This window comes from Amia ocellicauda, chromosome 2 (assembly GCF_036373705.1).
Source record: "Amia ocellicauda isolate fAmiCal2 chromosome 2, fAmiCal2.hap1, whole genome shotgun sequence".
NCBI lineage: Eukaryota > Metazoa > Chordata > Actinopteri > Amiiformes > Amiidae > Amia > Amia ocellicauda.
In genome coordinates, this window is record NC_089851.1 from 34,878,309 (window position 1) to 34,905,764 (window position 27,456).

A 27,456-nucleotide genomic window follows, 5' to 3' on the forward strand; every position below is an offset into this window, starting at 1 on the left:
TCCCCACATCCTATTCTAACACTAACTATAGCCCTAGTTCAAGCCTAAACCTATTTACAATTTACAATTTCTTGTTGTCTTATATGGCTTATTTTTTCCCCATAATGATTTTTATAATAGAAAACATATTCATTGAATCTGCCATTGGCTTACATAGTATGATTTACAGTATAGAAACAAACAGCTGTCCAATGTTGTATTAAGTAAACAGTGATTAGCAGAAACAAATTATATAAATGGCTTTGCCAGTTATAAAAGGTGAACATAACTTGTGAAAAGTAATGCTATTTAATTTTAGTAAGTCATACTATGAAGTTGGTCAATAACTGATCAAGTATATATTTGAGGAATCAAAGATAAAGTGCTTAAAATTGCCCCACATCTTCAGGGACAGGAGTCTCCACCTTTTTAAAAATGTGTAATTTTATGAAATGGCCACAAAAACTAATCAAAATGATATTTTCAGTTTCAAATTAGAGTTGAATGCATTCATTTCATTATTATTATTATTTTGTTTCATGTGAACTGGAATGACTTCAGAGACACCTGCATAACAAATTAATTGCAATTAGAAAACATTTGGTTGTATAAAATGCTCTATTTGTAAAGTTATTTAAAATTCCCAAGTTTCTGAGCTTTTCAAGTTGGTCCATGTATCAAACTATTGACTCTCTAGTTTGGAAAAAGGGTTGTTGTTTTTTAATATGACCAGACTCCTACTTTAATTGCATTGAAATGTGGGACGTGGTTGACAGGAGGGCACAGAGAGCATAACAATGCTCTGGAAGAAGAATACAACTAAATGGGAAAGAAAAGATGGTGATACACTGCTGAAGTTGATTGTTCACCAGGAGAGAGATTTTGATGAGAAACATCTGTAGCAAACTGCTGGTAAAACATATGTCCTATTGTTCTTTTAAAAAGGGTAATGAATTGTCAAGTAAATCAATGCTTTATACAGCATGTCTTCTCCCCTTGTTGTATTATAGTGCAATTTCCAGATGTCCCCATTACTGTATACATTTTTTGTGCCATATTAACATAAATACATGATAACATATGCATACTTCTTTCTGTACAGTGCATTCATACTGTAAATCAATGATGGCAACAGAAACGGCAGCTTGTTGGAGCCGATAAGAGGAAGTGTGACAAATGTGCTTTTCCCATTGAATCCTTGCTAATAGACCGCAGCAGCCTCTGTTACACCTCACAACAAATGGAGATATCAATAAAATTAGAACAGACAAGAGCCCTTTAAGCTACTTGGCACAATTTACTTTGAGTTAATAGTCTCTTTCTCCGGGAGATTTGATAAGCATATAGTGAATCACATCCCAGTCTAAACAGTTCTACAGCAGTTGTCAGTTCTTATCAAAGAGATGTTCTTGCAGCCATGGCTCTTGTACAAAAAATAACACTGGGGATTCAAATTCTAATCACTGAGATCAAAACATTTGGTTATTGAAGGCTACACGATTGAAACCAGGGCAGCTGTCCTCTACCAACTTGATTGGCCATGTACAGCAAGGGCGAAACAAATTGAGGAGGATGGGATTGTAAGTCAGGGGAAGGGCTTTCTCTGTAGTGTGAGGCGTCATCCTGGCAAATGAAAGAGAAAAAGCAAATCTGAGTTGTCCTTTAGAGTCTAACAGAGCTTGACCCTAAACCAGTGGCGAGAGACTTTTTGGGAAATTTACTATTCTCTAGATAGATATTAGATCACTTCCCCACCTCATGAAGTGTGGCACAACATGTATTTCAGTGGGCAAGGATGCATATAAGGTTTTATATTACCCATGCCCCTTTTTTCACTACTGGGAAATTGTACTCCTTTCGAAAAGAAATATCAAATGATTCAAATAAAACAACATAGCAGTTTTGCATCTCCATCTCCTGCAGTGTTTCAATAGGCCTTGCAATAACATTAACTCATTGAGTGCCGTGCTTTTACAGATGGATTGTATACCAGGTTATTGTTCACAGAGAAGCTGATACCTCTGTTGAGAAGCTCAAGTTGACTTTCCGGCAGAACAACGAGCATAAAATGGGCTTTCCTGGTTTGCCACCCCAATCTTCAGACAATCATTTCTGGTACAAACTGAAGCCATGGAAGCTGGAGGAGCTTGAGCTTTTCCTGAGAATTGCCTGAACCTATTTAAAAGCTAGGAAGCTTCTTCTCAATTGTATGAAAAGCCAAAAGAGAATAAACATTATACTGAGTGGTGTGAATACATTTTATATTCTGTATTTAGAAATATGTATTTTTTAGCAGTATACTGTAGTAATACACAATATTCATAGTTATTAATTTCTTTTTTTAATATTTTATTTGTACATTCATTAATCAATACAGAGATAATGCCACCAATGCAATATCCACATTTTTGTTGGATCTGCTCTAGATGCTGGTATTGGTAATGCTGTACAGCCACACTATTCAGTTGAGTTCATTTAATTCAATTAAATCCAATTTACCTCCTCCAATAACTCTGTGGGACACTCCGAAGACACATTCACTTTCTCACTGACGACCAGGGGAATAAGGAAGAGTAATTGGACTCTCATTTTTTGTAAATCATTCAGGGTAGAAGGGATATAGGGCTGTCAGAGGTTTTCTTATTTAATTTAATTAACGTCTTCAGGGATTTAGCCAGGACAATATTGTCAGCAAGAGAAGATTGTTTGCAAAACAATACTCTGGGACCTTTAACAACCTCAGCATAGACAGATCCACATAGGATGTTCTTGACTGAGCTTAGTCTTGGGCAAAATATTACAATTGAAACTATGTGAAATATTGCAAATGAGAGGAAGGCACTCTGCCTCTCAGTGCTTGTCTAGTTCTAGTAGCAAATTAATCTCTGAACCATATTTGCATATTCGTTCTTTGAAGAATGTCACTGAAGAAGAAGATTAAACATTTGAAGGGGTTACCATGTTCTCGACAACTTATTTCTCTCTGCCACACATATTTTTTTAACTTACTGACATTTTGTTTTTATTATGTAGGAAATGTATCCTCCTCTTTCTTGTCCTTCTCTGGTGTATCTTAAGCAAAAGGTAGTAGCTGTGTCTTTTTTCTATGAGGAAAATCTCTTTTCAATATGAGGCCTCATAGTTACATGCTCCAACCCTTCACGTTTCTAGATGAGGCAGCATTTACAACTCTTACTTAAGTTCCCTAGTTTAACTAATCGCCATAGACAAGATGTTAGGTTAAGCTCCTTTATTCTGAACTCATCCATGTAAAACAATATATGATGTGTATTATTTGGAGCAGCCCACAACACAACATGTAGAACCCAGCTCTCATTTGAGGTTTCCTCTTTCTATAGGTAGATAGCAGAGACAGAAAGAGATGTGAGAGGGGATGGAGGGGGCAGAAGAGGGAAAAGAAAGGAAGATCTGGGTATCATCTGCTAAGACGTGGTAGGAGAAGGGATGCAGTTAGGAGGCCCAGAAAGCAGTTGTAGAGAGAGAACAGAAGGGGGCCCAGGACAGAGTCAGTGGCGTGCACAGACATTGTGGGGGGCATGGGCTCAAGCCATAAAAAGGGCACCCTGTGTTCACCCTGTGTTGGAAGTCTTACGGAAAAAGGGCATGTGCTCTTACCTGTGTTGAGCCTTACCTGTGCACGTGCCAGAGTGATACTGTGGTTTGAATGAAGATGCAATGTCACCTGCTATGTGCGGTCATTGAGGTAGTAGTAGAACCAGCCCAGAGCAGTCACACAGATCTCAGGATCAGCAGGGGAGGAGAGGGTAGACTCAGTAAACTGATTAGACTCAGTCCTGTTCATTCCCTGAAAGTTTACCACACTAGATCTGCACAATTGCCAGTTTCCCCAATGTGTTCCCATAGTTTTAGCATGTATATACTTTGTGTCATACTTCCACCACTTTCCTGTGGTTGGCTTTCCAGGACTTTCCTGTGGTTTTACATGCTATATACTACATATTTCCTTTATAAACTGAATGTTTTCTCCCATATTGCACTGTGCCAAAGTGTTTGTGGAGTATATATTTTGAAAAGAAGTAGGATACAAAGTTTCTTGTTTACATTGCATAATATACTCCATAGAGGACATTACACTGTTACATTTGAAATATCTTTTACATAATGGCCACATACCAAAATATACAGTGGGGGACAGATTGCAGAACATATTATGAATTATACATTATCCCAGAGAGACTGGCCTACAGTGGCCTCTCACTGGGCTGCTGATCAGCTGCCCACTCTGATCTCCAGCATGGTGTGTCTGGTAGTGACGGATATACAGCAATTTCCTCCCATTCACCTCAAGGGCAAACAAACATCCCTGGGTCCCAGGAGAGCTCACCCACCTGTCATCTGTGATTTAGCACTAAAAACTGTTGCTTTCTGAACCTGTTTGAAGGTATCCTCTGTAGGGACTCAAATAGCACTGCCCAATTAACACATCAGGTGGCATGTGTGCATAGCTTGGCGTATTTCTGTCATTAAATTTAGAAGCATTATTTTTGTATTTTTTATTAGGTTTTTAATTAATACACTTCTTTAACAATGTTATATTTGTTTATTTGTTTAACTATTTTTATTAAACAATATGAAAAGGCGAATAGTTATTATTATTATTATTATTATTATTATTATTATTATTATTATTATTATTATTATTATTATTATTATTACATTTCTTAGCAGATGCCCTTATCCAGTAGTTTAATCAGGAGGTTTTGCCACTGATCAACACAGAAAATGTCCATAATATTAAAGTGAAAAATATAATTTACAAATTGTTCTAAATTGCCACACCAGAAAAGTGGCATTGGGGCATTGGCCCAAAAAAATAACGTATATGGTACTATAGTATTGCTTATCCACCTGCTTTTGGATTCCTTTTGGATAGTTTGTTTAAGAAATCTTGCAAGTTGTTTTATTCAACTCTACTGTGCATATGTTTTGCGTGACTTAAGCTATAATACATCTTCAGAAAATATATATAGTAGAAAAAGCTTTAAGCGTCTTGCAGTATTTAAAATATTATTATTTGTTTTATATTGGCTAAAGCCTCAGCATATAATAACAAAATATTATATATATACACTCACCTAAAGGATTATTAGGAACACCATACTAATACTGTGTTTGACCCCCTTTCGCCTTCAGAACTGCCTTAATTCTACGTGGCATTGATTCAACAAGGTGCTGAAAGCATTCTTTAGAAATGTTGGCCCATATTGATAGGATAGCATCTTGCAGTTGATGGAGATTTGTGGGATGCACATCCAGGGCACGAAGCTCCCGTTCCACCACATCCCAAAGATGCTCTATTGGGTTGAGATCTGGTGACTGTGGGGGCCAGTTTAGTACAGTGAACTCATTGTCATGTTCAAGAAACCAATTTGAAATGATTCGACCTTTGTGACATTGTGCATTATCCTGCTGGAAGTAGCCATCAGAGGATGGGTACATGGTGGTCATAAAGGGATGGACATGGTCAGAAACAATGCTCAGGTAGGCCGTGGCATTTAAACGATGCCCAATTGGCACTAAGGGGCCTAAAGTGTGCCAAGAAAACATCCCCCACACCATTACACCACCACCACCAGCCTGCACAGTGGTAACAAGGCATGATGGATCCATGTTCTCATTCTGTTTACGCCAAATTCTGACTCTACCATCTGAATGTCTCAACAGAAATCGAGACTCATCAGACCAGGCAACATTTTTCCAGTCTTCAACTGTCCAATTTTGGTGAGCTTGTGCAAATTGTAGCCTCTTTTTCCTATTTGTAGTGGAGATGAGTGGTACCCGGTGGGGTCTTCTGCTGTTGTAGCCCATCCGCCTCAAGGTTGTACGTGTTGTGGCTTCACAAATGCTTTGCTGCATACCTCGGTTGTAACGAGTGCTTATTTCAGTCAAAGTTGCTCTTCTATCAGCTTGAATCAGTCGGCCCATTCTCCTCTGACCTCTAGCATCAACAAGGCATTTTCGCCCACAGGACTGCCGCATACTGGATGTTTTTCCCATTTCACACCATTCTTTGTAAACCCTAGAAATGGTTGTGCGTGAAAATCCCAGTAACTGAGCAGATTGTGAAATACTCAGACCGGCCCGTCTGGCACCAACAACCATGCCACGCTCAAAATTGCTTAAATCACCTTTCTTACCCATTCAGACATTCAGTTTGGAGTTCAGGAGATTGTCTTGACCAGGACCACACCCCTAAATGCATTGAAGCAACTGCCATGTGATTGGTTGGTTAGATAATTGCATTAATGAGAAATTGAACAGGTGTTCCTAATAATCATTTAGGTGAGTGTATATATATATATATATATATATATATATATATATATATATCACTTGCTTAGCCTTAGTTACTAGTCCTGGTTAGAGCCTTTGTAGAATTGTCCTGTGTAAGCAACTTTAATTGAGTAACTTATCTTTTTCTTGTATATTTGAAGTGTTTACGTGACTAAGCCTCAAAGAGTTAGTTTCTTAGCTAACTTAAGACTTAAAAGTCTATGTGAGGAGACCATATGACATCACTCTAAGAAGGAAGTTTACTCTGCTTGATGTGAAATAACCCTGATACTGTTCACACTATGAGGGCAGGATTAAAACACAGTATCTATTGAGAGTTATGTAACATGGACTTCTTGCACAGACAGCTAGATTCTACTGAATGAGACTGCATCTTTTTGATGATGATGTTTCTCCAGGAAACAAAACGGCAACCAAACCACACAGAATACTAATAAAGAAATAGAATACTCAGGGCAAGGGTGAACCTACAGCACACATGTATCTTCTGTAAATGTTGCTTTTCGGTTTCTCAACAGATACTTTATACGGCTGTGTGGAAAAAACTCAGCCTTCAATCAGGTTGGAACACGTTGCAATCCAGCCTGTAGAACCAAACAAAGGCGTGCGTCGAGGCCCAGCTCACAGCCGCACAAATGTCTGCCAAGGGGCTATCCTTGGAAAGGTGTAGGCGGCAGTCGTAGGCCTTGGTGGTGGTGTCCACATTCCGCGCTCCGTAGGACACAAACAACCAGTCTGAGCGCCGAGTGTCCTTAAGGCCGATTTATACTTCTGCGTAGGCACGCATATGCGTCTCTGCGTAGCGACGCAGAGCAGGGGTTTCTGGGTAAGCGCAGCCTGCAGAGGTTCGCAGAGGACGCCAGTCGACGCCACTCCTCTGAATTTCCGTGGACGGAATGAACAATTAGCATCATGATCAAACAGTGACTGATCAAGGCATTGATCCAGAGACCTGGGTTTGCAATGTGATCAGGATTGAATTCCAAAGGAAAGTTAGAAACTTGCTGAGCCGATCAGACGAGCACTATATCAGGTGCAAATCTAATACAATAAATAATGATAATAATGAATGTATGATGTGTAGAAAATACTGTGTTTCACCAATCAACATGATTATAAATCTATAAATCTAAATTACTAATTTGATTACAAAGCCCATATTGTCAGCTATATTTATTATATTCAGTAGGCTATAGCCTATCACATGAAAAACGTATTTATAGCTCATTAATTTTGAGGAGTTTAACAGCTGAAACGCCATATACACTGATCAGCCATAACATTATGACCACCTGCCTAATATTGTGTAGGTCCTAAAACAGCCCTGACCCGTCGAGGCATGGACTCCACCAGACCTCTGAAGGTGTGCTGTGCTATCTGGCACCAAGACGTCAGCAGCAGATCCTTTAAGTCCTGTAAGTTGCGAGGTGGGGCCTCCATGGATCAGACTTGTTTGTCCAGCACATCCCACAGATGCTCTGTGAATTCTGGGGAATTTGGAGGCCAAGTCAACACCTTGAACTTGTGATTCATCAGACCAGGCTACCTTCTTCCATTGCTCCGTGGTCCAGTTCTGATGCTCACGTGCCCATTGTAGGCGCTTTCGGCAGTGGACAGGGGTCAGCATGGGCACCCTAACTGGTCTGCGGCTATGCAGCCCCATACGCAACAAACTGCGATGCTCTGTGTGTTCTGACACCTTTCTATCAGAGCCAGCATTCACTGTTTCAGCAGTTTGAGCTACAGTAGCTTGTCTGTTGGATCAGACCACATGGGCCTGCCTTCGTTGTGTATGGGGCTGCGTAGCCGCAGACCAGTCAGGGTGCCCATGCTGACCCCTGTCCTCTGCCGAAAGCGCTTACAATGGGCACGTGAGCATCAGAACTGGACCACGGAGCAATGGAAGAAGGTAGCCTGGTCTGATGAATCATGAGTTCAAGGTGTTGACTTGGCCTCCAAATTTCCCAGATCTCAATCCAATCGAGCAGATTGGAGGCCCCACCTTGCAACTTACAGGACTTAAAGGATCTGCTGCTAACGTCTTGGTGCCAGATACCACAGCACACCTTCAGACGTCTAGTGGAGTCCATGCCTCGACGGGTCAGGGCTGTTTTGGTGGCAAAAGGGGGACCTACACAATATTAGGCAGGTGGTCATAATGTTTTGGCTGATTGGTGTATTATTATTATTAGGCCTATTATTATTTATTCCCTGTCACATTTCTGTAAATGTGTTGATTGGTTAAAAATAAAAAATGCTGGTTGATTGGTATTTAGGTCAAGCAATGGAACAGCACACCAACTATGTCCAATCAGAATCATGCCTTTTATGGTTTACTTGCGGGACACTTTAAATGGTATATCTGTATAACATTCAAGTTGCAAACACAAATAAAATAGACATGTTTTGTGACACCTTTGCTCATTTTCACCAAGCGACCACGGCTGACTGCCCTGCACACCGCGCCTGGGCTAGTCTCGCGATATTTCGGGGACTGTCCCATTCAGATGACATTTCGGTCGCGTTCGTGTTGCGCAGATGTCCGCAGTTCTGCGAGGATCTCCGCTGCTCCACCAATAAGATCGGCGGGTTTCTGCAGACGTGTGCAGAACTGCACTACTGCAACCGCTGTACTTCTGCAAGTTCAACAAGTTGGTATTCGTTCAACAGGCTGATGGTGGAGACGCCAGGAGTACATTTCGACAGGTCTCAAATCTCTTTCCTTTCATGCAAGTTTTGCATTTACAATAACGGTTCGCATCATTTGTTAGCCGAGCAGCTCAAACTTCATTTTGCTTTCCGCTTGTCTTACGAGCACGGTTGTATTTCACTGTGTGGGGTTTGAATGCACCCAAGTCAGAACATACGTGACAAAACATGTATGACTGCATGTTTCAATAATAATAATAATAATAATAATACAAACACTGACCAAGTGGAAGATGTTTGTTTTCTCCAGCTGGGTCCTCAGTAAATGCACAAATGCTGTTGTTGTTGTTTGCATAGGCGGTGTATGGCTGCAGCTACGTGTCTGTGACGTGCTGTGCAGTTGATCATGTATGTATAATTATTATGAAATGAATTCATAGAGGTGAAGACATGCGCTGATGTAGTTTACAGCAGTATGTGGCCGGCTCGTAGGAAACACTAAACTCAGGGCTGTGCTTGTCTGCTCCCAGTTGAAAAACCAAAAGTCCATAGTTCGTCTAACTCGTGTAGTTAATGAAAAACTATGTAGTGTGAAAAGACATCTTCCGCTTATATTGCACAGAAAGAAATAATTATTTCATAGTGCGTCTTTAATTTATTTAAGGATTACTTAATCGAGATTTCACGAATATATGCGCCTTATGTATAAACTTTTCTGTTTCGTTAACCTTACTTCGATTTCAGACTTTATATTCTTGAATCAACCCAAAACAACACGTATAACAAGTATGACGAGGCTTTCTGTTGCTTATAACTGCAAAAGCGAAGTGTAATGCCTGGGTTTTATTCTGATTTACTGTAATTTAATCCATCAGCCACTAGGGTCAGTTTAATCAGCAAGTAAGATGACCCATATTAAAGGACCATCATATTACTCATTTTCACTCCTGAGTGAATTAATCATCATATTGCTACTGACTAGTTACAGGCAGAATGAAAACAGAATATTTGAGATGGCTTGATGTTAACTTTCTTTTCAGATACATGCAGTTTATAGGTTTGTATCTCTTCCAACATAAAATGCATTATTTTTGTTTTAATATAGCCTACAATGTTCTTTGACACACATTTATATACACTAAATGATACACACTTATCACTACTGTGATATTTGATCTTTCTGTGTACAAACAATGATTTACAAAATACAAATATTAATTAAAATAAAGTCATCCATGCATTGCCAACAAGATTAAAAAGGTGATACAATGTTTTTGTTGTTTGTTTGTTTAGACATTTACATACCTCTGGCATTGAATTCTAGACTGACATTGTTTTCAATACATAAACTTCTAACTTTTTCGTAAGTTTTAAATACATTATTTTATGTAGGTATTTTAATCTAAATCATCACAGTTCTCAACATTGTGCAGTGATCAACCCTCTCAGTTATTTATTATATAGTCAGTTATTTCTTATAGAATCTATATAATGTTTTTCAATTCTCCAACTCAATTATGTTCTTATTTTCTTACTTTATAGTCATTACTTTGCAGGTCTTTGCTTTGAGCTACAAGAGGGAAATGTCTGCACTCAGTGGAAAAGTCCAGACAGTGCTGGGTCTCATCGATCCTGCTCAGCTGGGCCGCACTTTGACCCATGAACATCTGACCATGACCTTTGAGTGCAGCTTCTGCCCACTCCCGCCTGGCCAGGAGAATCATGTGGAATCACCCATTGAGATGAAAAACCTTTTCTGGCTGAAGCAGAACCCCTACTGCAGCAAGGAGAACCTGCTGCTCAACCAGGAGACTGAGGCGGTGAAGGAGGAGCTCCTGCTGTTTAAGAAGGCCGGTGGGAGCACGATCGTGGAAAACACCACGACGGGAATCAGCCGAGACGTGAAGACCCTGAAGAGACTTTCTCAGGAGACCGGTGTGAATGTCATCTCAGGGGCTGGCTTTTATGTGGGAGACACCCATTCCAACGAGACCAAGAACATGTCTGTTGAGAAGGTATAGCAAGTGAATCCACTTCTGTGAAACCCTTTTCCAGCCAGGGATTAAAGTGATATGGTGAACAGAAATGCTTAAGGTGTAGAAAAATACCCTCAAATTTTACGTAGAATGGTACAACAGGACTTTTAGTCACCTAGTCTGGTGATGACCATATGTCTTCAAAGTGTAGTACCAGAGAGTTAAAGCAAATTTGTATTATATATCATCAATATATGTGAATTTTTCTTCCCTCCCAAAAAACCCCTTTGTATGCATGGAATTTATTATATTTTCCCTCGATTGAGTGTTTGAATATTGTGTATTTGGAGCCGTTATTGTAAATGTCACTTAACTCCCCGTTTGTTTTCTCAAGCTCACAGATATCATCGTCAGCGAGGTTCTTCACGGAGCCGATGGCACCGATATCAAGTGTGGGGTGATCGGAGAAATTGGCTGCTCCTGGCCCCTCCGGGACAGCGAGAAAAAGATACTCCAAGCCACGGCTCACGCCCAGGCCCAGCTGGGCTGCCCTGTGATCATCCACCCAGGACGCAACTCTGGGGCCCCGCCTGAAATTGTCCGAATTCTCCAGGAGGCCGGGGGAGACATCGCCAAAACTGTCATGTCGCACCTCGATAGGTAGGCCTAATTGCAACACTTTTTGTTTGATAGTTTTTATTTGTTTTACAAGTAAGGTCGCCATTAAAGAAACAAAACAAAAACATTTTAAAAATCATGCCGTACACATTAAATTCATTCCCATCTACAGCTGCCAGAGATGTGACATTTTACACCCACACCATTAATTCAGTACCATGAGGATTATATGAAGCATATGTCACGGCGATGTCGTTAAATTCTACCTTTATTTATAAGGGTTGCCTTTCCCGTTTTCTTTTTTTCCCCACTGACCTTTTGTGATTAAAGAAATGGGTGACAGAGGAGAGGGGGAGGGGGAAGGAGGGTTTCATAAGTTTAATGTCATTGCTTTCTCTCCCTTGGAATGATTTGGCTTCCGTGATAAGACACTTACAGATGTTTCACTATCCTGGATAAGGCACTAAGCGATTGATTTTTAAGTGACGTGATTAATCGCCTGTGCAGCTGTGGCCACGTTTAACCATAGATGGGTACAAACACACACCGCGCTTCATAAGAGGTATTGATGTATTTGCATATTTTGATGAGATTTTTCCATTTTAATTCAATTTTCTTTAATCTTTAGGACAATATTTGACAACGGAGAACTGCTGGAGTTTGCGAAGCTCGGGAGTTATTTGGAGTATGACCTTTTTGGTGTAGAGATTCTGAATTACCCATTTAATGTTGATGTAGATATGCCGAGTGACAGCCAGAGAGTCAAGAGGTAGGTTGTCTTTGGTCTCCTCTCCACCCACGACTTAACAATTCCATTTTCCAATTAATATTCCTTTTCCCAAGGAAATAAACTTTATAGAGGTGTGCAGTTGTCAGCACAGTTGTTTTTCTTTTTTCAAGTCTTGTTTATGACTCAAATATACACCTGCAGGAAATTAGCAATGCTTTGTCTGCCAAGTCTTAACAGTACTGAAAACCAAATGCATTTCTCAGTGGGAGTCTTAAATCAAGCTTACTTCTGCTCAGCCTCTGCTGCAAAAAATAAATGCTACAGTTTTGTCGACAAATTCTGTACATAGGATCATGGCTGATATCGAAGTCTGAGCCATTAAACTTTAGGTATCTGTGACTTATAAAACAAGTTAAGATTAGTGTATTTGCACAACAGCACTGGGTGGACTTGTAGGTGATTGATCAGACATTAAAAAAAAAAGTGAAATGGGTGCTCAAATATTAAATCAATCCACATAAATTAAATAATGATTGTTTTAAATCTCTTGCACTGGCTTATTAATGTCATTTTGCAGGTCTAGATAATGAAAATGAAAACAATAATAATAACTACAATGTCTTCCTGGGTTCCAGAGAAAACACTGAAATAACCATCAGGCCTATCTGTATTGGTACCTTTAAGTTGACCTAAGATCAATGATTGCTCTTACCTTACCTTCTCTACTAGATAAATGATCAGAAGGATTTTCCCTTACTATTTTTATATTTTAAAAAAAAGTTATATCATAACTCTAGGCCTTGCAAGCTTTTCTTTTCTTTTTTCTTTTCAATAAAACATCTCTCTGAAGGTGATTATTTATCTGCACAGTCAACATTCTGTAAAATAATATTTTATTGTTGCCTATGGCTTACTGTTGTCTTGGAGAAAGAAAAAACTTTCTTATGACTTGGCAGACAGGATTATTTATATTCTCCTTTATGTATTCATTGAGTTAAAAATATGCCCCAAAAATGTATTCGTTTTTCTGGGCTTTGGCTTTTCTGGGGCATTATCATTAGACTGATGAGAGTGTTACTTGGTAAATATAACCGAGACCTATAGTTCATTAATATTGGGTATGCAGTATTGTCAGAAATCCCAGACGTACTGTTTTGGGAGTTATAGCAGCATACCTTAAAATGTAGTGACACATTTCTCACTAAGAGTGAGAAAACAACAGCCTTACAGCTTTGTTTGGTCTGTATTCCCTGTTTTGGCCATTTACCATATTTTTTCCTCACCTGATTACACACTTGAGATATTGTAGACGGATCCCTTTTTTCAAAAACTTGTGTGGGGGTTTGTATGGAATTGACCAAATATGACCAAAAAATTAGCTTTGAGGCTAGTTCATAATTTGGATTGAGTAGAAAATATGAAGGGCATTGCGTTTTATTAAATCTTGGACCTTATCTAAAAATCCAGTTGCAATGCTTCTTGTGTTCTTTTTTTACTTGTTATTGATGTCTGCTGTAATACACACTATATTTGCTTGTATACACTGTATACACTGTTCTTCAGAAGCGGGCAAATACACCTGGCAAGTCTCAGGGGAACCTATATGATAGAAAAACCAGTTTCATCCTCCAGAAGGGCTATATACAAAGCAGGAGCAACTGCTATCCATGCAGGAATGTCAATCTCTAGCCAATCTTGCAGGTGCAATGACTACAGCCAGATCTTCAGGACAGAGATCAGCCTTGCTTAGTTAGGACTTGGATAACCTGCGATGGTCTTTCACATCAAGAACAGGAGAAAGTGTATCCTCCCCCTCCACACACGTTACACTAATAAGCAGTGCAGGGGTTGTCCTCAAGAATGCAGAAACTGGCCTCCCATGATGTCCACAGTTTCAGAATGGGATTGGCCAATGGGAGTGTCTAGGTGGTCATGTTCTCCTGTTTATTGTGAGCTTGAGAGTGCCAGCATACATGTATGAACCTTCAAACTGTTCAAACTGCCGGCAGCAGGAAAAAACATTACAGGAATATGCTGAGTAGTGTATCTGAGCATTTTTGCCTAGTAGGAGTGCTGCATTTCTACTTCGCTTGAAATGGTGGTACAACTCTCTATCATGGTACATGTGTGTGTGCGTGGATAATTGATTTGTAGAACATGACAGAAGTTCTACATATCCCATGGCTTTCACTGTCACCAGATTACAGTCCTCCGTTGCATCTGCAGGATCTGTTGAGCTGTAGACCATTACTATCAAAGTTACACTGAGACTGGGTTCTTACTTTTTAGTTTATCTCATGGAATCCACAACGCCAAACACTCCAGCTGTCATTTCAGCACATGGGTGCCCAACGTATTAAGGAGGCGTTTCTGTTGAATATAAAACATTAACACACCTGAAATTGTTTATTTTACATAGCAAGGTATGTCTTAAATGTAATTGCTTGCATTTTGTCTTTTTTTTTGGTTTTCTGAAAAAAAGGATATCATGAACTTTAACTTCAAATCGTGAAATGTTATTTTTCTTAACAATGCCCTCATTCAATGTAATTTACTGTGCACTTGAAATATTAAGGATGCTTGAAACATTGATACATTTGTTTGTGTACTACTAGAAAAATAAACTAGGAAAGAAACAGAATCTTTCTTTATGTCTGGATCATAACTTATTTTATGATCTAGTTTCCAATATAATTGTTATTTCTTTTTTCCAGTGTTGCCCTGCTGGTTGCGGAAGGTTATGAAGACAAAGTAGTCATCGCCCATGATATTCACACTAAAGACAGGTTAACTAAGTATGGTGGTCATGGATTCTCACATATTTTTAGAAATATTGTGCCAAAAATGCTCACAAGGGGCATTAATCAAAACATTGTGGATAAAATTTTAATTGAAAATCCAAAACGCTGGCTGACATTTAAATAAGTAAAAACTTTGAAGCTGAACAAAGCGTACCATAGGTATTTGGTATCCTTCTAAATCATAAATCATAGTGAGAACAAATATATTGATATGTGTAAAGTAAGGACTGCCTGCCACTGATATCATATTTTGTAGACTATGTTCAGTGCAGAACAGAAAAAAAATATATATATAGCAACACTTAATCATAATGATCTTGTGGACAAGCCACACATATGCAGAGAGAGGGTTGCAGGTGCATTGTGTCACAACTGCTGATTTGTCAGTCACATAAGATGGATCAATCAAGCATTGCGATATAGATGTCTTTTGACAGTCAGATGGAAAACATTGTGTAAATCATTGATGAATAAAATAAAATTGATTGAATGTAAATTCCGCTGGTCCTGGTTAGACAGAGACATTGAAGTTTAGATGTTTAGATTGTTTAATCATACACCTGACTATATGCCTACAAAATCCCTGACTTTGTGCAAGTACATCAGTACTTCCATAAGGAAAACACCCACTGAAGACCAGAGATGGCATCCTGAAGAGCTAGTATAAGGGCTGCAGAGCAGAAACCTAGTCTTATCAAACATGAAAAATAATGATACGTTATTGCAAAATAAAATAATTAAGCATGCATATAAACTATAATAAGTGAGAATTTTACAGCACTTGCAAAAGTACTCGAGAGTGCAGCAGTGCTTCATTTTGTAGCAGTTAGTCTAAGCTGTTCTGCTTATTTAAATATGGCAATGATACTGGCATCAGGAATCAATAAAGGTGCTTTTACCACTCAATTACTAATGTGTTTCTTGCTAACCATGATGTATGGTATGAATTGTGAAGTACTGTTTCTAAATATCAAGAAATGTTCAATAAAGCAAGTAAACTTATTTTACACTATAAAAATGGTTTGACTATGGTCATGAACATGGCAGTTGCATATTGTCAATAAATATATGTTTTTCTGGCCTAAAGTTTCGTTAAGTATTTTAGTAAAATACTTGGTTTGGATGGAATCTTTGACTTTGTGTACTGTTGGCATGTTGAGATCCGATGGCAAATTGAAAGACAATGTAAGCATCTCAAGTGAGTTTGTTATTTTTCCAAAGAATTAAATACTTAAAACTCAAACAAAAAATGATGTTCCTTTAGTCAGCTGGGACCTGGTGTATGAACTCATTGATGGGTTAAACAGACTGTGTGTGAATGACATACTGCATCCCGATTGTTTAGCATTTCAGATGAAGAACAAAGCTCGACTTGATTTTGTACTGATTGCCCCATGTAAATGTGTAGGATATGCAAATACTCAACAGCAGAAGGGATGAAAATTAAATGAATAAATAAAGAATAGCTCTGCAACATCAGCAGGAGATTATTTCTTCTTGTACCCCCAAATATTCAGAAGTGGGGAGGTTTTGAGCCTTTCTTCCTTGTAAGGTGTGTGAGGATTTCAAGCTCATGTATAAAACAGAGATCAGAGGCGGCTTAATGTAAAAAAAAAATGCGTGAAAATCAGAAATAAAAATAAAAATAAAAATAAAATAAAAAGTTTGACTCAGCTGCTATTAGAAAACTTTATAGCGTAAATACAAATACAAATAATCAGCCTTCAAATATGGGTCTGTAGTTGCCTATTTAGCAGGTGGTTTCATGTATTCGTCTACCCTGTACTCTGTGCCCTCATCTAAATTGTTCTCCAGGGTACGAACAAATATAATAATTATATTGCAGACTACTGTTGGTTGATTGGTTTATTGTTTACTCAAATATACTTTTCTAAAATATATACTGTACCCCCTTACAATAGGATGCATTCCAAATTAGAGGAGGTATTACTGAAATCTAAGAGAAATTATAGATGTAGGTCAGGGTTATATAAACTGTTTTATTATCAGCTAGTGGCCTATGATGGGCCATTACAATCCTATTGGCAAAACGTCAAGTAGAATTATAAGATGATAGGTAGAGATGGATCAATGAAAATATAAATGTATTCCCATGACATTCAAAGACATTTTAAATTTAATTTAATAATATGTAATATATGTGCATACGCCCTATAAAGTATATAATTGTACATTTGTATCTTGTTTTTTCTGGGAGGGCCATTGCCAGACAATGCAATCTATCACACTTGCAAGTTCTTGAACCAGGTGTATTTATAAATAGAAACAAGTTATTGCAAAGGAAACCAGATATATAAAACATATGCAAAACCAAACATGTTTTTTTTGCCTTCTTTTGTTTTATCTCTGGATGTTGTAAGACAATATGATGGTACGTACTCATAAAAAATTGTGTCTGACAGCTTTTATGCTTCATGAGAATCTCCTCCACTATTCGTTATGTCAACAAGATTGACTTGTGACATCTTTACATTGACTGATTCCGTGGTGTATTTGCTATCGTTTTTGAAGGGGTTCTACAATGGGCACCCCAGGAAAGTAAAGGACCACACTTTCCTGTGTAGCTTTATTTGTGAATGGGCATTTGCAATTTGCAAAAAGTGTTACATGTTCCAGTCTTGGCTATACCATTGTTGATTTTTACTGGGAGTGCAATTTACTAGTCTCTGGTTTACTGAGCGTTAAAAGAAATGAGATACACATGAGCATGCTGTCTCTTCCATATTAGTATGAGGGTAACAGCACTGAGCAGAGGTGGGGCGAACCCAAAATTGAAAGCTTTAAAAATAATTTCAAGAAATATTGTTGATTCAAAACAAAACAAAATGCACGTCAGTTCACAGTGCATTTACCATGAATTCTTAATGTGCATCTTTAATCAACACGCTGATTAAACGATTTGCTTGAGCAGTAGAAAAGGTGAGAAACAATGCTAATTGCAGAGAGCATTGTAGAGGTTGGACGTTCTTTGTTTTCTCATCCAAAGCAGATTTTGGAGTGTGTCCTTTTCACTGTGTACTGCACCAGGCAGGGAAGAGGCATATGAAACTTCGCCCTGTTTAGAAGTTGCCGAGCCAGTTTCTCACTTCAGCTGGGGTCAGTCCAAACCCCAGCACACTTGGTATCATCACAGCCAGCAGCCTGGGCCACCATCTGCACTGCAAACAGAGGTGTGAGTGGATTTCATTTAATGACAAGCCTGCCTTCATTTCCTTTTATAAATCGATTGAGCGGAAAATTATAGCAAGCCGAGCTTTAATGTGCGCAGATGGCATTTTTATAGTCCTTCACCAAAAGTCCTATGAAAATGTCTTCGGCGCAACTACAGACCACATACGTGCCATAGATATCTGGCAAACTAGACGAAACATCCTTTAGAAAAAGTGCAGGGAGGTCCTAGTGAGAATGCTGCATTCTAGCAAGTATCTTATGTCATGTATGGGTTTCTGTGGAAACAGTGGCATTGAAAGATGAAGCTGTCAGGTACTTACCGTCGCTTGTCTAAAGTGTCAGGCGTGTTCTTAATCCACAGTTCCGTTCTCAGATCGCCACAGTTATCGTTTAAGACGTGCCATCACTTCTACAAACCCTAACAGTTGTCTTTTTCTCATGGACTTCCATATGCTTTATATAGGAGCGTGCAATACACCGATTACAATTGCCAACTGTGTTGTATATTGCTGCCATATGTCATTTCTAACGTAATTATGATTAAAAAACCAACACATTCCCCAGGTCGTTAATGAGCTATGTAATTATGATTAAATCACATGCAAGATCATTTCCACTATGATTCAGGAAAAGGTGAAAATCATAAACGCACAACCCTGTCTGAAGTATTGCAGGGTATTTTTGTGGGATACGAAACGAGAATTTACAAATATAATGGACAGTTTTCTCTATAGAACTCTTTCCTGAGTCACAATGTGATCTTTCATTCAGTTCTTATCAGGAGTCCTGAGCTGGTGTGGGTTGGCAATGGCATGACGAACAGCAGTGAGTAATATTGTGTTTGTTGTCAGCAACACTAGGAGGTTTTGTAAAGGTTTTACTGAATAAATTACATTACCCAGCATCGGTCAATATGATTCTGTATACTAACATAATAATATAAAACCACTGTAACATTTCTGCTACCTAACAAGCAATTAATTATAGATATGTGTATGTGTGTGGGTGTACAATAAACATATATTTATAGCTTTGTTTTGTGTCATGAAATAAGACCAACTTTGAACATAAGTGCTTTAATTGCACGGGGTTAATCAGACCAGGGAATTATTTAATATTGTTATGCAGTAGTCAGAAATATACAGAGGTCGGAATCAACTTTTGCATATCATGAAAATAGCTGAACAGTGTACAGGCGTCATAAAATCCAGACAAAATATGTTTATCATGTCAACCTTTTTTAAGTTTTCTACAAAAAGGTGTGTATTGAGAACATTGACAGTTCTGTACAAAGAATCAAATGATCAAAGAATCAACTTTCATGTGGACTTCATATTTAATGTCATTTTTGTCTGGGTGTGGCTTTGAAAATTCACTTAGATAGGTGGTGTGTTTCCCGTTCAAGGTGCTAGTATATTATAGCACTGCGTTGAGTAAATTATGAGGTTTTGACACCTTGAAAATGGGAATTTCAGCCTCTACCGATTAATGAAAAGCATGAAAGAAAAACTTTTGGTGTGTGACAGGCTCTTGGCTCTAAAACATTCAGATGCTCTGATTTCTCTCCTGTCACTGAGAAACATTGTAATTCAAATTAAATACCTTTTCAACACACATCCCTGCGATACGGTGCTGCTCAGAGAGAAAAATAAATAAAAGCAATGCTTTCTAGCTGTTTCATTTGTCTACCAATAAGTCGCACATGACTAAAGTTAAGAAATAGATCACAAATGACAATAACTGTCAATAATAAAAGTTTTATTGTTTAAATGAATAGTAAATGAAAATAATAGTACTTCTATATTAATTATAGTGCTTTGAATAGTAATTTTGGTACTATTTCCAGGATTATATCTATATTTAGATGCATAAAGTTACATTGCGAGTACAGCTGTATTATGACTGATTTGCTAACTGTTTTAAAAGTATCCCGGGGTTATTAAGTGAATTGCTTTTTGTTCCATTTTAGCAGTAAAGACCCAAAAAAACTAAACTGGTTAATCTCTTGTATCAGTACTATACAGGTAACAAAAATATTTCCAAGCATTTAAATAATTACTCTCACCCTTTCTCACAAATGCCCATGTGGAAAGTCCTTTTCACTGTACTGTACACATTATATATCATATCACAGAGAGTTCAGAAAGACCTTGACAAACCCAAACTGCTAATATATATATATATATGTACAATATTGTACTTCTGTTGGCCCTTCTCCCACTGGAATGTCCTTTATTTTCACGTTGAATACTTTACAAAAATAAATAAGTTAAATTAATGCTCATAGCTTTGTCAAATACTCCTAAGCCTTCACAATACAGCAGGACAAGAGAGAAAACTGCTTTGGTCTCAGATTGGATTTAGATCATGACCGAAAACAGACTTTGAATTTCAGTGCATCAGTGTTAAACATACCTGGTAACAGATCTAAGAGTCTTGATTAATTCCATGCCTGTAATTTGACAAACATTTTCAGGAGAAAAATAAGAATATTTAAAGGAATTGGGAATTGGATATTCCATGGTCTAAAAGATTAAACTTTAAATATTTTTGGTATATCTAGACACCTAAATTAAAACAATATTGTTATCTAATGAACCAGTCCTGGCCTATGACGGCAAACATCTAACCCAAAGTAGGCAAAACTGTATTTCTCGTATTTGTTGGCTTAATTTTGTTGGATTAGTAGTAGTAAGTAAGCTATGAGGTATGGGAAAATGTTGATGCTTAACCTCGGCCATCATTCTCTTGATAGACTTTGAAATCCCTTTCTATTTCATATCATTTTCAGCATTTTTTTCTCATATTCCATGTCATTAGACAAAGATAATTAGACAAACTGTGCCGTTACAGAAAGGCAGAATAAATATTGCACTGTTTTGTCCTTTACATTGTAAACTTTTCCTCACCACACATTAACAGTGGACTTTAAGCATCAAAATTAGCAGGCAACGCACAAGAAGCATAGCCAATGGATGGGTTAGAAGCTATAAGATGATGCAAACAACAGGGATATAGTACTCTTAGTGCACACTCTTAGATTGTGTTTTATAAAAAGGGTCTGACATATATAGGCTTCAGTTTACACGAACAAGGTATACACAAGTAACTGCTTTGGCGATAGAAGATTTGCACATCTGTTGGACTCACAATTTTTACATGGAGAGTCATTCAGAGAGTACAGATGTTACTCAGGTAGTTTTGGCTCATGTCTATGTTTCGAAGCCGTCCATCACTCGATTTTCCCACCAAAACTACTTCACTTGAATTCACAGAAGGCTGACAGGAATCCAGCCCTCCTGACTGGAAGAATTAAATAATACCGAAGAAAGAAAAATACCTATCTTTTCAGGGTTAACTTAATCGGCATAGATGATAAATCCAGAAAAGGTGCTGTATTTGTTGTTGTTCCCGCCATGCGCCTTCCCACCGTCCAGTTTGATATAGACTTCGTCCCCGGGCTCCAAATGAAGGACAACACTATTGCTGGCATAGTCGTAGTTCTGGTCGGCATCCTGGGCTATTGCACTTGCTCGGACCTACAAAGCAAAAGACAGTGCATTAACAAATAAAGAAGAGCCTTTGGGTGTTGTGCACAACTCTTTTCCTCAAGGGTGACAGCTGCAGGTTTTCATGTGTTGCTCTTTAATTTAATCTGGAGCTATCTGAATATGTTAGTCATCTTTTTCTACCAAGATCATGAACAACATGACTTCTGTTGTAAAGTGTGTATATAAACTGACAGTCAGAGGCATGGGGCCACATGGAAGCATCTTGCATGAAATATAACTACAATGGGAAGATATACTATTGAAACAATACATGATGCTTTCTTCTCAAAATCAAGTCCTGTCATTTTACTACAGACTTCATCAACATAACTTGTCAACAACTACCATCCTCTGGTCATTGTGTCACCCAAGGAGTTTTTATTAGGCGTCTGTAGTGATGTATTGTGTTCCACTCTGATCCTCTCCCAAAGCATTGCTGTATTGGTTGCAGTCTTCTTTTCCAGTCTCTTCTGGACATATTTCAGTTAGTTAACGTCAGTGGCTGGTAAATCCACCTTTTTTTTATTAAATGCATTGTTTTCCTATATAGTATTTCGTTGATTCTATCTATGTATTTAGGATGTGTTGCAGGTTGAAAACACCTTAACCTGCAAATCACCTCCTGGAGGGAATCAGACACTGAGCGTGTGTTTAACATGTTATATTCAGTGTTTGTGATCTTTACAGGTCTCAACAGGCTGAATCACTATCCAACCGACAGCGAAAATATATTGTTTCAAAGGAAGAATGAACATACTTTTCACAACTGTACGTGTGTTCAAATAATAATATAAAAAGTCAATCCAAAGTGTCTACTCGCATACTTTTTGAAACTATTGGACGTTTCAAGTTCGCAAACTATCCGTGTATCAATCAAAGTGAGTTCCGCACCAGACTGGTGACTTCTCTTTCAATATATTTTGTTTTTTTAACCTTATTATAATATAACTAAACCTGAATCTAAATCGCAAACAGGACACAGAACATTTTTAAACGGTTACTCTTAAGTTACTAACCTATATTGCAGGCTAATAGTGTTTGTATGTATATACTGTTAACCCATGACTGGTTAAGCACTCTTCAAATTGTAATTTTCTTCTGTTGTCCTGTTTAATACAATATTAACACAATTAAATCGTCAGTCACCCCCTCAACATCACCTAATACTGTAATAAAACATTTTAGAAAGAAGGCCAACAGACGTGAATATCAGGGAGAACGGTATACTTGAAATATAGGCTACCGATATATCGCTTGTGTGTTGATTTGTAACTAGTATAACTCTGCAAACATGTTCAATCTCCACATAAAACCATTCCCATGCGTTTCGCCTTTGACTCCTATCTGAAACTAACTAATTTAATAAAGTGAACATTCTCCATCAGATTCACAACTACGCATTTTTTCGTTACGAAATCATCTGTAGCGATTTACAAAATTAGCTGTACAAACAACAGATGCAGCCCTGTATCAATAATAATAATAATAATAATAATAATAATAATAATAATAATAATAATAATAATAATAATAGTACATTCCATCTGATCTTCAAATGGCTTGTGTTCGAAGGAGAAAAGCTGATTTGCAACTTGAAGTGGCAGTAACTTGGATTTCCATATCATTAGATCTGACTGAACAGTCACTTGCAATCAGTTTAAATGGCTCTGAATAAATTAATCCAAAATACCATTTCCAGTGTCTGGAATGATTAGTCTAGGAACCGCTGAACATTTGGGATGGAAATAATACATTTGGGATTGTTTTTTTTTTTTTTATAACAGAAAGTTATAAACTATATATTTTTTGTAGTTTGACGCAAATATATTCTTAGTAAATATTGCAGCAATGCATATGACTTTTTATTATTATTATTATTATTATTATTATTATTATTATTATTATTATTATTATTATTATTTTCGTTTATGCTCGTAATTTAAAGATAATACAATCCCTCATTTTCTTCTTCGAAACACTTAAAATGTCTCTTCTTTTGTTCGTTTCATGTTTGTGAGAACTCAGATGCGAGTTTGATTTTATTTTAATAAAACAATATATGGACAATAACCTATCCATGAATCAACACCAATGGCCTTCAGAGCCTTGAATACCCATGTGGAGATAATATAATTAGCTTTTTTTCGTAAAGCAGCGCACTAATCAGTTTTCCCGGAACAAAAGAGTGAATCTGCAAAAAAATAAAGACACCGACTAGTAACATGCATTTCTCTTCATAAAGCGTTTTCTACTTAAAGTGTAAAGTGTTTTTGTTTTGTTTTTTTCCCTCCAAAGTAAATGTATGGGGCCTAAGCCCTCATAAACTATACCAAAGACAGTTAGGCTATCAGTTATAATTGTGTGTGTGTTTCATGTAGTCTTTGCACTTGATATTTTGTCACACTATACACTATCTCAATGCTTAGAACAGTTTCATTATAGGTTTCATGTGTTTCTTATTTTAATCGTGTATCTGTGCTAAAGAATGAGAAGAGATGCCTATAGTAAGCTGTCCACCCCTTAACTGTATTGGATGGATAACAAAACCATGACAACTTCACACAGGCCTTGAGGCTTCATATGATCAATCATTATTATAAATATATTTATGCTTTTACAAATAAAAAAATAAATAATTCGAGTCTTTCACAAGGGGCAAATCTCATGTCTGCAAACTGCGAGCAAAACTGTTCAGTGGTTTACTGGTAAAGTTTACGCAGCGCTCTTGGTTTGTGGTGTAGCGCACGATTTAATATGTATATATCAGTAATGCAACTTTACTTTAACACCTTAAGTTTTGTGTATTTTTTCCAAAGTATTCTCACAAACTTTTGGAAGTTTTTTTGTTATTAGTATTATTATGATTGGTGGTGGTGGTAATAGTAATAGTAATAGGTGTAGGTGTAGGAGTATTTTTTAAATGTGCAAAAAAAGTTGCCCATTGAAGCACAATTCAATACAGTGTGAATTTCTAAAAATAAAATAATATTGAATAGCCATTTAGGTTTTAAATATAAAAAGGCATATTATTATTATTATTATTATTATTATTATTATTATTATTATTATTAGTAGTAGTAGTAGTAGTAGTAGTATTTTGGTCCTAAACAAATTCAAACTGCAACACTGCCTAATCGAATTTAAAACCATGTAGCCGACTTTAAAAATGGCACTGAATCATTATTGCAAAGCTGTGAATTAAAACAATATTGGATAATATGTTGAGGTCCCGATTTATAAATATTTGATGATTGTTTTCGGTATTGAACTTCTGAGACGTTTCCACACTGGCACACTAAAAATGCGTGTCTAGCCTTACCCAGAACATATTTTTCTATCCATTTACCAAAATGTACACCTACAAACGTATTCATTTTATAATACATTTAAACTGAAACTATTGTTATTAATTAACTATTAACTATTAGTATTAACAATCACACAATTGTCAGCTGCGTGGCTAGTGGTAGCAAAAGTAATAATAATAATAATAATAATAATAATAATAATAATAATAATAATAATAATACAATTAAACACATTCCCTTCCTTTCAGCCTGCAAATAGGTTTTGTATTTCATTTATAATAATCTATCTTTCAAATTCATTAAACACACTCTTATTTCCTATATCTCTCACTGACCCAATATCAGTGCGATGTGTATAGTAAGCTCCAGTTTTCAGCCCAGCTTTCCAGCCACCAATGTCTTTTATTCTGGTGATGGATGTGAATGTAGCCCGAGTATATAATCCGTTTATTAATAATCTTTGAACGTGTCGGTCGAAGCAAAGACAAAACAAAACCCAGCATTCTTCTTTCAAAGGAAACGAGAAATTAAAAAGAAAAACTGTGAAAACGAAATGCACAAACATTTGCTTTTTTCCGGTGTATTTTACTTTTCTCTTCTACGAGTGCGGCGGACGCAGAGCGCAGACTGTGCCGGCTGGTGCGCACGTCGCCGCTGTGTGAAGTCGGGTCTGGCCGCACGTCTGGCCGCACAGGCTGCACAGGCTGCACAGGCTGCACACGCACCAGGGCTGCTTTCTTACCTGGTTGTTTTTGCACAGGTCAGCCCACATGCTCGTCCCGTCCCCGCCTCGCATCAGGACGTGGTAAGTAAAGAAGTATATCCCCGGGATGGAGCAGGTGAACTTGCCGGTGGTGGGGTCGTAGTGGTTGCCCAGGTTGGTCACCACGTCGTCGAACTTGAGCACCTCGTAGCCCTCATGCTGCTTCTTGAGCCCGGCGTAGAAAGCGATTTTGGGGACGGTGCTGTAGGTGGCGGCGCTGATGGCCCCAGCCGCCGCGTTGGGGCCGGGTGGCCCAGGTAATCCCGGCCGCCCCGGCTCTCCTTTCTCCCCGGGTGGTCCCATCGGCCCAGGCGGCCCCGGTTCACCCGGCGGACCCCTGGGGCCAGCCTTCCCCGGGCGCCCCGGCTCTCCCTTTGGCCCCTGGATGAAGGTGGGTAGGGACTGGATGAGGCTGTGGTCGCGCACGGTCTCTGCCGTGGCCGTGCTGGTGGGCGATTTAGTCCCGTAAGGGTCGCACACCATCCGGCAGGTGCCGAGCATCTCGTAGTGCGCCGAGGTGCCGGCGGAGTTGACCAGCACCGGGATGAGGATGACCAGCACCAGCACCATCACGACGCCCAGGGCCCCCGCTGCGATCAGCCGCTTCCTGCCGACCAGTCTCGTCAGCGCCGGGCGATCCTCTTGTCTGCTTTTGGACGAAATCTTGCTGGTTGACGGGGGACCTTCTTAAGGAGAAAAAAAATCAAACAGGACCTTTATGGTGTTTAATCTTAATTAACTGTATTGGTCCAGGCCCCCTTTTTTCTTCTCTCACGTTTTGTGCTGATGTTTGCTAATTGAAGTCTGTTCAAAGCTACCTGATAGGTACCCCGGGTTACAAAACCCCTGTCTTCAGCATCTCTCCCAACCTCCACCTTCAAAGCGCTGTATCCACGTGTGGTGAAGCGGCGCAAACGCCCCCCTCAGTGCGGGATCCTCTTCATCCGCTCGCCGGCGGCGCACTTTGGAAAGCCATGCTACTTGTGCGCGGAGCTCCGCTAGTGCTGCACAGGAGGCGCAAGTTTGCGCGGCTCTCACTCAGATAGCATCTCCGCTGCTCCAGCCCGCACGCCTTAAACTGTATTTATGCGTGGAGAGTTTTGCATCTCACCAGAGAGGGACCTAAATAGCGAGAGGAGGGGGGGAAAGAGAGGAGAGAGAGAGAGAGAGAGAGAGAGAGAGAGAGAGACGTCTTATAAATGATGGAAATGTTAAGCAAACGCCGCCACTTACACAGCTATCTTGACATCTCTCCCATTGCTCGGCTGCAGCATCTGATAAAGAGATGTGAAGGCAGGGACAAAACCGCGGCTCCCATCTGCTTGAATAACTTGGCATTTCAAACAGTTGGCGTCTCAGAAAGAGAAGGATAAGTGGTGACTGGGAGCGCAGTCCTTGTTTAGGAAACGCGGGCAGAGATGACAGCCCTTTGCAGGGAATAAGAGTTAGCATCTCCTGATGTCGCCTGTTAAGACGTTAGTGTCACACAGGGGACATTTATGTGGCTTCAAGAGTGTTTCAAATGCAGCATTTCTAACACATTTCATCCAAAA

At 38.7% G+C, this 27,456-nt stretch overlaps 2 protein-coding genes across 3 annotated transcripts; one reads left to right on the forward strand and one right to left on the reverse strand.

Annotated features, from left to right (window-relative positions):
• Window positions 1–8,874: 8,874 nt before the first annotated feature.
• On the forward strand, window positions 8,875–16,091 carry pter (phosphotriesterase related). 2 transcript variants are annotated; one of them, XM_066723329.1, is made up of 5 exons: window positions 8,875–9,021; window positions 10,507–10,979; window positions 11,335–11,600; window positions 12,187–12,327; window positions 15,003–16,091. In XM_066723329.1, the coding sequence occupies exons 2-5, from the start codon at window positions 10,548–10,550 to the stop codon at window positions 15,211–15,213; spliced, it is 1,050 nt and encodes a 349-aa protein (XP_066579426.1). In that variant the 5' UTR covers window positions 8,875–9,021; window positions 10,507–10,547; the 3' UTR covers window positions 15,214–16,091. The 2 variants fall into 2 exon arrangements, with proteins under 2 accessions (XP_066579426.1, XP_066579427.1); XM_066723330.1 differs by having other exon boundaries at window positions 10,521–10,979.
• A 3,250-nt stretch (window positions 16,092–19,341) lies between these two features.
• LOC136769685 (complement C1q-like protein 3) lies at window positions 19,342–27,019 on the reverse strand. The gene is made up of 2 exons (XM_066723331.1): window positions 25,883–27,019; window positions 19,342–21,820 (listed from the first exon to the last, which is right to left on the reverse strand). The coding sequence occupies exons 1-2, from the start codon at window positions 26,471–26,473 to the stop codon at window positions 21,641–21,643; spliced, it is 771 nt and encodes a 256-aa protein (XP_066579428.1). The 5' UTR covers window positions 26,474–27,019; the 3' UTR covers window positions 19,342–21,640.
• Window positions 27,020–27,456: the final 437 nt, after the last annotated feature.